At 31.2% G+C, this 14,966-nt stretch overlaps 1 protein-coding gene across 1 annotated transcript in view; it reads left to right on the top strand.

The window, feature by feature from the left end:
* LOC129218514 (glutamate-rich protein 3-like) overlaps window positions 1-14,354 on the top strand; it is a 40,240-nt gene extending 25,886 nt beyond the window's left edge. The window contains exons 7-12 of the mRNA XM_054852802.1: window positions 1,209-1,383; window positions 3,293-3,479; window positions 3,610-3,734; window positions 10,655-10,692; window positions 10,928-11,093; window positions 14,102-14,354. Of these exons, the coding sequence (XP_054708777.1) occupies window positions 1,209-1,383; window positions 3,293-3,479; window positions 3,610-3,734; window positions 10,655-10,692; window positions 10,928-11,093; window positions 14,102-14,286 (876 nt within the window). The 3' untranslated portion in view covers window positions 14,287-14,354. The remainder of the gene's footprint in view (window positions 1-1,208; window positions 1,384-3,292; window positions 3,480-3,609; window positions 3,735-10,654; window positions 10,693-10,927; window positions 11,094-14,101) is intronic.
* Window positions 14,355-14,966: the final 612 nt, after the last annotated feature.

The following is a 14,966-nucleotide window of genomic DNA, read 5'->3' as shown; positions in this document are numbered from 1 at the left end:
GAACAAAAAGAGTTCCAATATTTTTTTGATATTGTGAAACGTCTATGAGCATCTTCCTACATAGAACTACCTCCATTAATGACCAATTTTCTAAGACACAAATTTTCCTCCCTATCTACTCAGTGTTAAAAAATCCTCCAGAAAAGACCGCTGAAATCTCTCATAATGACCAGCAAATTGAAAACTCAGCAGCAAAAAATGAAAGAGTTTTTGAAAAGAGATAAAAGCAATAAGATATTTAGTCCAACCTTTTGAGGCAATGGCACCAATTTTTCCGTCGTAGTTGATTAGGGACACGCCAACAACAACAACCAAAATAAGAGAAAAAGCTTATTTTTTTTAGGCATTTCAAATATATTCCTTTTGTGCCTCTTTGTTTAGAGTCACAAAAATGTTACAAAATAGAGAGAGTAGCTTTTTGCACCTTTGGGAAGCTAAGGTGTTGTATATCTCGAATCAGGTTTGGCATGCAGTTATCTTTGTGGGAGGTAATTGATAGGGAAAAGTAGTTTTCCAAAAGGTTGTTCTTCATATTTAGTTGTTGCTTACAAACAGAACAAGGGAATTTCTAGGTTATTTAAGTGGTCATAATCTATTTTAGCTCACTAGAACAGGTAATACAAAGAAAGGCTCATACAATATACTAACATCTCGGTTATCCCATCTGGAGAATGCAGTTTCATCCTTGTTATGTTACTGGTGAGAAAATCGCATTATAACAATTTTGTGTAAGTCGGATCGCATTGTAGCGGGACTCGACTGTAACCAAATGTAATTCTTACTGAATAGCGTCAATGTTATGACTTGAAATGCATTCTTAATTCCTAGTTCCAAAATAATTATAGTTGGATTTTATATATTTGCTATTTTCCTATGTGGAAAAACTATTGTTTCTAGAATTGCACAGTAGTTTTAAAATGTAATCAAATTGTAAATTTTCCATTATCATTTTGATAGTTGTTATATCAAATGCACCTTGCATTGGGCCCACCTAGCAAACAAATATCTCTCCTTACTTGCCCAATGATGATCCAGGGATGGATACACAAGGGGAGGGGGGGAGCACAAGTGTTATTTATTTGGACATTATTAAACAGCTTAATTTAAAATTGAATATTGTAATTCTTACATATTAACAGATAACAAATTCCAGATGTAACATAATTCAATCACTTTATTAGTTTCTTTCTTTTTAATTTTGTTTGTAGAGTGTTGTTTATGAAAAACAAATTGATATGAAGCAGTGTAAAATTACGTTATACTATCATGGACGTTCTCCAATAATTCACAGCTCTAATCATGTAATGCAAGATGTACTTATAAAGCAGCAACATCGCGGAGGAACTCCTGTTGTTGTTTACAAAGGAAAAATTGTCATTGAAGGTAATTCTATACTTTTTACATTTCTATTTTTATAACCTAATACATTCTGATAGTGAAATTTTAATATTTATTGAAACTATATTGCTGAGAGCAAGAGTTATATAAGCCATGGATTAAAGTAGATTTTCTTTTCAAATAGTCCATGGTTGTATATAATTAGATAATGTTTACATTCCTTCAACAAATAAAATAAAAACGTTAAAATTTTTTTATCAACTTTACATTGCGCAAACAAAAAAGGACTTAAAATTTTGAAATGATTTCTTGTAGTAGGGGAATGTGGGCAAAATGAAACATTTACTCCGCTTTTAGCGCCACCTATCTGGTAATAATTTAACTATATAGTAGCACATGAAATCTATTCCAGCCAGGAAAAGAATACCACCGGATTAAAGCGTATGATAATACAGGCAATTTTCAAAAATTGATACTCATATTGTAATATTTTGTTGCAAGTCAAAAATTGTTTTTTGTTTTCTTTTCCCTGATAAAGTTCTTGTTATTAACATTTCAAATATTAATTGAGAACTTCTAATACTCTGAAATATTTATTTAGTTAAGCTTATTTGTATTTTAAATCTTTTGTATAATTAGTCAAGTCCTTGCTGGGGCAAAGTGAAATAGTTTGTATTGCTTACTTACTCAATCATTTACTTATACATTTATAAATTAATTCATTTACCTTCTTCCATTTAGTTATTCACTTAATTATTCATTCATTCACTTTTTTGCTCACTCATTTATTTATTTTTCTTAATGCAATAATTAATTTATTTATTGAATTTTCAGTTTATTGTTTCAGTATCTTTTCATTTTTTTCATTAAATCTTGTATTTACTGACTCATTTAATCAAAAATATTTTCAATATTTGAATAGAAAATGTTTCATTTCTCACTTTGCCCCATGGAAAAAAAAGTGAAATTTTTCCACTTTTTTTTTTCATATCGCAAATGAAAATTGATATAAAAAAATCTGTTTCTTCGCAAGTTTTATTATAAAATAGAATGTTTCTTTTTCATGCAGCGTAATTTTTAAAATAAATATCCAATTTGTTCATTTTGAAAAAGCTCAGTCATCTTAATTATTTTACTTTGCCCCTCATTCCCCTATAACTAAAGTAATGATCTAAGATTTTATTTTGTGAAATAATGCATTAACTCGCAGTATGTTTTTATGTAACATGAGCCTTCTGCAATAAGGTTTTATTCTGACTATTTTTTCTAGTTGTTACTCACATCCAATTGTTTGGATTACATTTTGTGATCAAATTTAAAAAATGTCAGCAAAAGCAGATAGACATATGATACACAAGACTTTGTTCTTTCATGATCACCCCCACTATCAGAGGTACTTTTAATGCCTCCATAGGCATATTTAAGCTATTAAGAAGCAAAAATATACCTGAAAAATTTAGTAAATAGTATTTTTACGCTTTGTATGTTGAGTAAAAATTTAAAATTTAGCTTTGTGGAAAATTAAAACAAAGTAATTTGAATTTTTAAAATATTATATTGAACGCTTTTTTTCAAATTCAAAATATCAGAAATTCTAAAAGTTGAAAACTTCATCTTTTATCTTAGCCTTAGAAAGTTAGCTTACTTTATGGAATTATCACTATTATTTTTTTCATTGTTTTCAAATATTTCACTCCTCTGCAAAATGTCAAGGATTATTTCTATGCCTGGAAAAAAAAACTCTAGCAATATCTATAAGTATACATGATGGCATTTTCAATTTTGAAAGAAATATGCTTTTGATTTCTGATAAATTTTTGAAAAAATGATTACCTACTAGTCTGTATTTATGTATTAAAACATTTTGGTAAAAATTAAGCTTTTTTAAAAACCTTTTTGGAATAATAAAAATAACCTTTCGTTGAAAAGCTTTTAAATTTGCTACCTATTTTAGATTCCTTGACATTTGTTTCTTTGGATCACCAAGGATTTTCATTCAGCATAACTGTATTTATTGATGGAATTCGAGATCTTAAGTTAAGCTCTTGCTGTGTGTTTCGTTATCCATCAGGAAAACGTTTAGGAGGTTCTAGTGGCAGCTTTTCAATTCGGAAAATTGAAGGTGGAACACCATGCCTGAAGTAATTTCATTTATTTACTGATGTATTATGATACATTTTCAATCTGAATGAACATTACTTAATTTATATTCAAACATCTCCAATGTTATATCATAACTTATTTGCATTAAAAGAAATATTTTTGCTCCAGGTGTCAATATAATGCAGTTCAAACAAAAAGTACGCAGTCTAAACATGAGAATGACATGCGTGAAATTCTGTTAAATGATAACAACTCTAAGTCATTTGAAATTATAGACGTAACTAAAATTGACTGTAAGTATTAATTTTTCTTTTATGTTTTACAATCCGTACATAAAATACACATTGCTTTTATGATATATATATATATATATATATATATATATATATATATATATATATATATATATGTAAATGAAAAAAAAATTAAGGAAAAGAAAGAAGAAAATAAATCCAATGCAGGCACATAAATCTTCTAAACTGAGTGCAAAGTTTAGTAAAAAGTTCTTAGGAACTAAGGTCATATACTCCACCCTTGGCAACTATTTCCTGTTGGCGCCAAGAAAACAATGTATGATGACATATGTCATACATCGTTCTTAGCGATGCTTTTTTAGCTCCAACAGGAAAAATTCAGGTGAAAAAACATGATCAAAGCACTTCAGAACACAATATATAAAAACAACATAAAACCACAACAAAAAACATCGCCAATATTTGTTTCAAAAATACCAGAAACTAAAAAGTTTTTGCACACAAAGAAAAATTACTAGAAGGTATTTAAAATGCTTAAACAAACAAATTACTATCACAGCAAGAAACTGGCATTTTCTAATATTTATTCATCGAAATACAACTACTGAATTTAAACTAACACAAAATAAGCTTTCCTATAAGGTATATTGCACGAAAAAACAATAATCTATCAAACGCGGAACCCGCTAACAAGTAAACAAGTTTGAACAGATCTAAGGTTGCCTTCGGGATGCAAACTCAAGTTAGTTTCGCCAGGGATGCCATGCTTAAAAAATTATCTCCGCATTGGCGAGAAAAATATTCCAATTTTGTGCAAAAAATTGGATGTCGCCAAATGGGGAGGGGGGCGGTATATCACATCTGTACCAGTTCTAAATCTAAAACTTTTTTCCTAAGGTTGTCTTTAATTTTATTTCTACATGCTTAAAAAAGTATTACAGTAGTGTAGGAATTATTTGGGACAAACATATTTTTAAAGAAAACTTCTTTTATCGAGGATTGTCTGCTTCAAACCAGTTTCAAGTGTATTGTCTAAGAATGTGGGACTGCCCTTGACTAACTAAAACCTATTTGACTACACAAACATGACATTTCGAAAGTTTTCCCTTCATTTGCTGTAAGAAATGGTTGATTGTGTGAATTGTCTGCTTCTGAGGCATGTTTAAAAAATGGATATCACTCCAAGAAAAAGGTCTAGAAATGCTACCCTTAGTCAGCATATACTTCTATGGCTGTGAGGGATATTGCTGCATCAGTTGGAATTGGAAAATCCAGTATTTCTAGGACTATTAATTAGCAGAAGAATTTTTGGACAGTGTCTCCAAAACAGAAGGGTAAATGTTGGCGCAAGCGTAAGACCACACCTCTAACAGACAAATTTCTTGTAAAAAATAGTAATATGCATCCTTGAAAAACAAGTAAAGATCTTTAGAGCGAATTATTAGTTACTGGTTTGAGCATAGGTTCATTGAAAGCTTTCTGAATCTGAGAGATTTGCAAGAACAAAAATCGAAAAAAAATTATTTACACCTGCAATGAAGAGAAACATTTTGACTGGGTTAAGAAATATTAATCCTGCACTGCACAAGATTAGAAGAAGGTTGTATTCAGTTACAAAACTCATTTTATTGTGCGAGAATTTCGACAAAGATTTGTCAAGTGAAGTAAAGGAGAACTCATTAGGAAAAAACATCTTATTCAAACAGTTAAGCACCCTCAGGAAGAGATGTTGGGGTTATTTTACATTTGGAGGATCTGGCCACTTAGTACTAGTGAAAGGGATGATAAACTCTAAAAAAATTGTGTTTAGTAATAGAAAGATAAAATCTTGAGCATGATGCAAATGATCGCTGGTGGTGTTAGTATCTGTTGACAAGTCCTTTCAAACATGTTTTTTCAAGAACAGACATTAACGGTTTTGGATTGCCCTGGTAATTTTCCTGATGGAAACCCTATCAAAAATTTGTGGAGCATTGTCTGTGACATGTGAGTAAAATGGACTGCTCAACAAAGAAAACAAAGATTGAGAATGCTATAAAAGTTTTGTTTGGTGAAGGACGAGATCAAAAATTCATATTCTAATTTAGTGAAATCCATGCCAAACCATGGACACGATCTTATTCAAGCTAGAGGAGGACATATTTCGTATTAGATTGCTGTACCGGGCATGTACATTAACCTAGACCAGTTGAACAACATTTGTAAACACTTTTGAGCTTGTCCCAATTAATTTGCACAGTACTGTATATGCTGAAAGTGCATATGCATGTTCTAAGTAGTGATGAAAAATGGTGATAACAGCAGAGATTTTGAGTGTCAAATAAATGAGAGAATAACTACTCACTGGTATCATAAACTTTTGTTGATCAAAAGAAAAAACTGCCATGTTTAAGTATTCATTAAGATCTTAATATATAAGGATAAAGTGGAACCTTGAAATACTTTTAGAACTTTGTTCATTATGAACATTTAAAAAATGATTTAGAAATTATGAAAATCAATAAAAATACTTAAAAAGCTGGTGACATATCAAGTACTAATGGAGAAAAAAGACATATTTTGAGAAAATTAAACTTCTCCACATTACTTTTTTTTTCACCAAATTCTGATAGAGCCCCAAAAAAGTAGAAAAAAAAAATAGGTCACAAGAACAAATTTATAGAATAACATTTTTTATTAGTTTTCATGACTTCGTCTTAAAACTTGTATTTTATGTGCTTAGTAAAATGAACCTTTAACATTCTACTACGAATATAAAATGTAAAATGGCATGTCAGACTTCTAAATGGCACTATCAGACAAGGTACATAACAAAGGTGTACACACCATTTATATGCTGTAAAATAGAAAGCAATAAAAAGAAATTGTTGGTAGTCTGATGAGAAATGTTATAACTGGCTAACTCATTTATATTGAAACTGTGCTACTAGTTGCTCTACAGTGAGTGGAAGACTTTAAAATTTGTAAAATAAAAAGCATGCATGCTAGTCTTGTCATGTCCATACAAGACTTTTAGTTCAACTGCATCAGAGTTTACATAAGCTAACACTTTTCGTAATGAATGGCACCGATTTTTACAGAGCAGTGCAAAAAGTTTTTAAACATCAGAATTTCATAGTGTTTAAGATCTGCTTTAGATTGTGTATGAAAAATACTAAATTTTAAGAACATGTTTTGAGGGTTCACCATTGAACCAAGATTCAGAAGAAAAAGGGATTTCAATATTGTTTACAGTTCATACTCAAATGCCTTACCTTATATTTAGTTTATTGAGCAAACGTTTAGTTGAATGTTACTTTAGGGCTGCATAAATGTTTTATACTATCAGAGAACATCTTGCTTGAAAAAGAGTTTCTTTTTTTTTTTTTGACATAATCCCACGAAAATCCTAGGCAGCATGAGTCAAATTACGTTTCACAGAAAGCAAGTTGTCATCAGTGCCGACTTTTTATTTTTTTCTGGCATTGCAGTGAACCCTCAAGATATTTTCCAAAAACTTTTCGCAGTCCTCAAACAACATTCAACTTAGTTTTATTCACTGTTGATATTAGGAACAATATATGTATATAATTAGGCACAAAATATTAAAATGATGTTTTTAAAAATACAAAGTATTATAGCAAATCATTGCAGGTTGTTAAATGTATCTATGACAAGATGTTATATGCATGGGAAATGTGCTAATAAGTTACATTTTTGAATATTTCTTATAATTTTGTATTTCAGTGTAAGTTATAATCTAAAAAATAACTGAAATTAAGAAAGTTATGTTGCGAGTTGTTGTTTGCATATAAATGTTTTAACAAAATGCTTTGTATTTAGACCAAAATTTAGAGAAAACTTTGCAATTTTGCTCATGCTGTTGTCTTCCACACTGCCTTCATAAAGTTTAAAAAATGCTCTCATAAAATACTTTAAAATTAAGTAATAAAAGAATTAAAAGTTTAAATGTACTCTCATTTTTGTGCATTCTGCTGAATTTAAAATTAAAATCTGTCAGTATGTTAATACATATAAGCTTAGTTTTACTTGTGTCAAGGAGGTAAAACTCTCTACCTTTCTAACTACAAATTACTCTCTCTGTTTCGAATCGGCCGCTACATTTAGGTCAAAATTTTTGTCAAAAATTAGTTGCTACATTTAAATAGTTTTGTACTAAATATTGAAACTGATGATTTAATGACTTTGTTTAAACATTTTTCAGAGTATTATGCCATCAATCATTTTTATGCATTTATTTAGCATACCTTCCTTTATAGTAGTTTCCAAAAACCAGGATTCACAGTCTTAAGCCCATGCCCCACTATGTAAGGATTATTCTCAATAATCGCATAAAAGTATCTTCTAGCATAAAAGTATCTTCTAATGAATTCTGAATTCATTATAAAGCAAACTGATCGGTATACTAATGGTAGAGTACTTACAAAAAGGATTGATGAAACTTATTTTATTATGAATTTAAGGAAGGAAGGAGATAATACATGGTTAGTGTAAATGTTGTTCATTTAGACAGCAAAGCACCCTGAAATCCTTAAATAATTTTCAAACAAAATCATAAAATCAACAGTATCAATAATCAGTACAAAAGTATTCAAATATAGCTACTAGTTTAGAATGAAGAGAGTATAGTGTTGCTCTAATAAGTTGAGCTATAAGCATGACAATGTTTACCTCTTTTTGGGGAGTTTAGTGAAAAAGGAACGTGCTAATGGGTGGATTTGAGTTGGAATATTTGAACAGAACTACTACAAAAGTAACTCAATTCAATTCCATCACCAGTTTGGGTAATTACCCTTCCCTTTTACCTGGTAAACACTGTAAACCAGGGCCAAATTAAGGCATAGGACATTGGCCCAGGGTACCAAATCTAACTGAAGTTTTAAATAACTGCATTAATTTCATATCTCACTCTAGGAAGGTGTAAATAAAATCTTTTAAAAGTTTCACATTAAAATTATCTCTTTCCCAAATCCCAAAAGCTTCTCCAGGCTCAATGCTATATTTACATTAAAAACGTATACAATGTATGCTTTTAGTATTTACATCGGACTGTAACCAAGCAAAAAAAGACAACCTCTTACATTATAATGCATAATTATCATCATACACTGAATGCCAAAATAACTGGTATAGGCATGTTTATGCAAATAACACATGCATCAGAGAGCTAATCAGATTAATGTGATGCAATCAGCAGTTGTTATATCAGAGTAAACGTCTGTCAACGTTTTTAGATGAGGTAATAGTGATTTAAATGAGTTTGATCCTGGTGCTATAATTGGTGCATGAGAAACAGGACACGGCATTTCCGAGGTTTTGATAAAGTTCAGATTGTCATCTAAAACCATTTCTAGCGTGTAACATGAACATAAAGAAACAGGTGAAACAAGCATCTCAGGTATCACTGTGACTGGGAACCGATGGAGAAAGAGCGGGATCAAAGATGGTAGACGAGAATCATTAAACGTGGTAGACGAGCAATCCACCTATCCACAACTTACTAAATAATTCAACGCTGGAACATCAAAAATTGTCAGCGTAAAATCTGTTCATGAGGGATTTGGGCTTTCTGAGTTGAAAACATACTTGTATAAAATTGTTGACTGAACAACACAAAGCTTTACACCCTGCCTGAACCCAACAACACCACCATTGAACTGTTGGGGACTGAAAGCACATTGTCTGGTCTGACAAGTCTTGTTTTCAGTTGCATTTTTCAGATGGATTTACAGAGATATGAATATAACCTAATGAATTTATGGGCCATTCATGCCAACAAGAGTGTTTAGGGTGTGTGTTGTGCATGTTATGCAATGTGGTCAGTTGGAATGATATTGGACCCCTGTGTGTGTGTGTGGTATGTCTGGATATGGATACAAATTTAATAGCTAGTAAATACATAAACATCCTATTCGACCACCCACACCTATTCATGTCTATCGTGCATTCAGACAGACATGGACAATTCCAGTAGGACAATGTATCACCCAATGCATCAGGAATTGATACCGACCAGCTGCATGAACAGTGACTTGAAACATTTCCACTGTCCAACTAAACCTCTTTAAAGAATATTAGTAAAAATATCTGCCATGCCTTCAAACGTGTTGTTCAGGAGAGATCAACCCTACCTTGCACTACCACAGATTTGGATTACACTGCAGTATTTGTAGAATAAATTATCTCCAGGATAATTTCAGATAGTAGTGGAGCTCGTGTTCAGGCAATTATGTGTGGTGTCGGGATCGTAACATGATATACCAGTTCTTAAGAAGGTATACCAGTTATTTTTGCTCTTTAGTGCATTACTCTTATGCTATTGCTACTTATATAATATGATACATACTGTATAATGTATGATAACATATTAAATTTCAATTAAAATACTGCGAATTTGGCCTGGTTGTAATAATATTTAGGTATTAAAAAAAATCCCCACCCCCGGCCACAAATTATAGCCTAAATGTGAGGTGGAGGCACCAAAAAAAGTTTGTACTCAGTGTCCTTAAAACGTCATAGTCTGGCCTCGTTGTCAAGATCATAGCTAAACTTATCAGATCCTATTTTATTCTTATACCAGAAAATGTAAACAAGCACTGAACATAGAATAAAGAATTCAGACTTGAACATTACTGCTCTGATGCAATCATTTTTGATTGAATCATACATGTAGCCACATCTGTTATTATATTGCAAAAACCAGTTTTGAAAGAGTGAAGAGTGAAATTTTTCAATTTAGTTAGAAAAGTTATATTTTGAGATAAGTTTTCTGTGAGTCAAAATGCACATAATGTTAAAAATTTTAGATTTTATGGTCATATTTCACCATATTAGGAACACTGTCTTTGCTGCTGTTAATAATTCATGATATTAAAATTGAAAAGTAATACTCACTTAATAAAATAAAATGAATTTTATAAATTAGTACAAGAGTTTATTTATGTATTTTGCACATTCAGGCCCTACTGTGCAACCTAACCAGTTACTCAGCAATCAGGTAAGAAAATTATTACCTATTTATTTCACACAATTTTATTGCTTTGCATTTTTGCACTTAAGCAATAACAGTTCATTAGGTTGAAATTTATGCACAATTTGTAACTTTTGACACTGATTTTTATTATTATTTTAATGCTAGATACACCAACCTCTTATTTTCCTTTTTATGAATGTCAGTTATGCTTTCAATGTACATGCTCATCTAATACATATTATTCTCTCAAACAAAACAGAGCAACAATGAAATTTCAAAAACATCAGCTGAATCTATTAGTAATGCAGAGGAGGATATTGAAGAAATATCTGACATTACTGACCATGATGAGGATGGTGATGAAATTAGAAGTAGTAAAGCAGAAAAAATTGCTGAGGAAGTTAATTCGGCTGAAGAATCAAAAAGTAATTTACTCTAAAAGTTTTATATTTTAATTTAAGAGTTCAATCAGTTCAAATATTTCAAGTTTCATCTCTCTCCTATTTACATTCAGAAAAAAAAGTCTACATTAAAAAAAAAACAATAACCAATAGGTTAATTTTTATCTTTTTCTTTGAAATTTTATAGACCAGTGCTTTCTTTTAAAAGGCTAACAGCTATCAAACTAGGCCAGCTTCAATGATTATGAGTTCAATGAAGCTGTTATTCTAACTTTTTTAAAATTAGCATCAAATTTGGTTGAAACTCGACCAATCATTTGTAGTCTCTCTCCCTATCTCTTTGCATTTCAATTCAACCTGAAAGCGTTCATCTGAGAGGCTTTGCACACACACACGCACTCTCATATATATATATATATATATATATATATATATATATATATATATATATATATATATATATATATATATATATAAACAACAATATATATATATATATATATATCAATAAAACAACAAGCAGACAAGGTTACAACACAGATAAATGACAAAGATGAAGCCAGAACTCTTCAGTAGTGGAAACTTCATCCTATGGTCAAAAGACCAAAAACTTTATACTAAAACTAAATGTAGGATGTCCAGGTCCAAAAAAGCTAGCATTCAGGACTACATTGGGCTAAACCTACCACATGTGAAAAATGAATGCAGATATTTGGAACTAAGACCTGAAACTATAAGCACAGGGGTTTCGTCTCGGATATTAGAAGCTAAGGCTATCAATAATATCCCTCCACCGTACCACCAGCGAAAACTACAAAGTCTTACCTAAGTGTCCGGGTGCAAATTCAAATCTGTGATCATCATGTTAGTTTTCGTACCAGTCGATAAAAATAAAAATAAAACAAAACCAATCAAATGAATAAAAAATAAATAAAGGATCATCCATTAAAATCAGGTCCAAAAAGCATAACAGGTCGGCCAAAAAACAAACTTCAAAAGACATCATCAATTGAAGTCCAAACGCATGGCTTCCTCCAGAAAGTTCATAGTAGTGAATAGTTAGATGGTTGCAGTGAAGCAAAGTGTCCCAAATAATCTCGCAAATAGTATTTTCTCTGATTGAAAACAATTTCCGACTGCCATCTCCAAAGTATGGGATCGGGAGTTTGTAACCCCAGTTTTTTCCAATTTAAGCTCTGTAAATGTACTCAATAGAGATGATGTTTCGATGCATCTTACATGGGGGCATATCAAATTCTTTTTAACCAGAGGTTTTTCCTAAGGTATTGCTTTTACCAAAACGCACTTAAGTTAAAAATATTCCATAAACCACTTGAAAGAATAGCAAATGGATTATGATCTACGAAGACTTGCATCAGCTCTTGCGGTGCGAACACTGCGCTTCAAAAATCTGATTAATATCCTTTTTCAGTGTGAAATTTACTTTTATTTGACACCACCTATGATTTTTTCCTTTTTTTTTAATTTTGGAAATGTTTCATGATTTTTCAAGATGGTGGCAAAAAAAAAAAAAAAACACTTTTATGGGGTAGCATGGGTGTATATTTTTACTATGTTCACTTCACTTTAAATATCTCATTCTGTATTCCTTTTCAGCTTGAAATTTCCTTTCATTTTATACCACACAATTTCTTTTAATTTTAAATTTTTTTCATGACTTATCAAGATGGCGGCTAAAAAAAAACATTTTTTGCGATAGTATGGGTGAACATTTTTAGTATGTTCACTTCTCTTTTAATGTCTCACATTTTATTCCTTTTTAGCTAGAAATTTTAAATCATTTGATCCCACTAAAGATATTTTTTTATGATTTTTCAAAATAGTGGCCAAAAAACATTTGTCCCAACAGTAGGGATTTATATTTTTAGTATGTTCATTAGAAGCATGTTACCTACCATTTCCCACAAGAATCATTTCTGTTGCAATTTGTTTGACCCCTAACGCTATTTCTACTGGACTAATACACATAAAAGAGAACAGTGTTGTAGCCTTGTCTATCTTACTACCGTGCCATGAGAAAATACTAATTCTTCAAAGGTTGCCCCAAATTGGAAAAATTTAAGAATTCCTGACATAAGAGAAAATTGATTTTTATTATGGTACAGTTAATTCTGTATACTTCTAAGAATTAAGAGAACAAAATTGATTTTATGGGAGGGGGGAGGATTTTTATGCATATCTATGACACAGTATAATTTGAATGGCATGAGTTTGATTCCCATCTTAAACCTTGTTCCAAAAGTATTTGTTTAGTACCAAATCAGTTTTGCCATTTTTTCTGTCTGCAATCTGATTTGTATTTGATTGGTATGTTGAATTACGTGGTTTACATTTATGGTTTCCAACTATATTCAACAAGTAATTCAATTATTAGTCAGAATTTTATTCTTTGTGAATTATGTCACTTTATGAACCTTATTATGAATTTATAAACACCTAGAAGGTGATTTATGTATCTAAAATCATCTCTGGTATAGGTAGAAAATAATAATAATAGTTACTTCTATAATAATCATTTCAATTATTTGTCAACTACTTAAAATACAATTTTCATATAAGATAGAGGACCCCAAAAACGGTGCCGCAAAGAGAGGCAACGGGTGCGATGGTAACAGTATATACACATAAAAGAGAACGGTGCTGTAGCCTTGTCTATCTTACTAGTGTGCCATGAGAAATTCCTAATTCTCCAAAGGTTGCCCCCAAATTGGAAAACTTTAAGAATCCCTGACCATAAGAGAATATTGACTTTTATTATAGTACGGTTAATTCTGTACATTTCTCTGGTGAATTGAGTATAAATGTAAGATTTTCTGTAAGAAATTAGACTGCATATTTTAAGAGCTCAAAAAGAGTTCAAATGATACTCATAATTCTAATACTAGTCCCCATTTGCATTAATTTAAAAATAAAAATATAATTGGTATCCTTTTAACATTCTGTTCCAAATAAATATTCATGTTATATACCTAAAAAAAACCATTACTAAAAAAATATTTTTTATAACATAGGTTCTGAAGTTTCCAGTTATAATTCCAGTTCATCTATTGCAAGCATTAAGGAAACTCTTCAAACACCACCCAAAATGAAAGCAAATGAAGATATTTATATAAACACTGACAACTCTTCTGAAGATGATGGGGAGAAACAACATTTAATTGTAGCTTCTGTCCATGCCTCACCAATTCATCATTGAGTATTGGTGCCAACCAAGTTTTCAGCATAAATGCATTTACAATAGTTGTTTCTGCAAACTTAAAAGAGATGACAAAACTTTAAAATAAAATTTCTATAAATAAAATTAAAAATGTTTAAAATAAAATGTTAATGTTGTCTCTACATTAGGTACAAAGAAAGCAATCCTTAGTCACATTGGTGATAGTAGAAGGTCAAAGGAGGTGACAGGTTAGGTGGGCGGTGCCCCTACAGTTGACTTTTTTTTATGAATTGAAGTTTGACATTATTAGATAAATAACCTCCAAAAAAATCATAATGCGACCTCAAAAATTGGGATGGATGGCTACAGTAGACTTTTTTCTTCCAATTATATAAAAGAAATAATAACTTGATAAAAACCTAAAACCCACACTTATCAAATCAATTCTTTCTTCTTCAAACACATGAACCGATCGATTTTATAATTTTTGATTTACCGTTAATTTTGAACTTAGAAAAGTGGAGGGCAAAGTCCCTTTACTTTCAAAAGTGAGGGGGGTGATTGCCCCCCCCCCACCTCCCCCCCCCCGTGTGAGCCACTTATGGATGGTCTAAAACTTTGAAAATTTTCCAGAGAAGAAACCGCAAACTCCATCCCATCACCCAGCACCATCAGATGCTTTAAAGTTGCTTTAATTTTTGAAACTTTTTTGGAAAGCT

The sequence above is a fragment of the Uloborus diversus genome, chromosome 3 (genome assembly GCF_026930045.1).
Source record: "Uloborus diversus isolate 005 chromosome 3, Udiv.v.3.1, whole genome shotgun sequence".
NCBI classification, from domain to species: domain Eukaryota; kingdom Metazoa; phylum Arthropoda; class Arachnida; order Araneae; family Uloboridae; genus Uloborus; species Uloborus diversus.
Note: the sequence above shows the minus strand (reverse complement) of the source record. Positions and strands in the feature narration are given on the sequence as shown.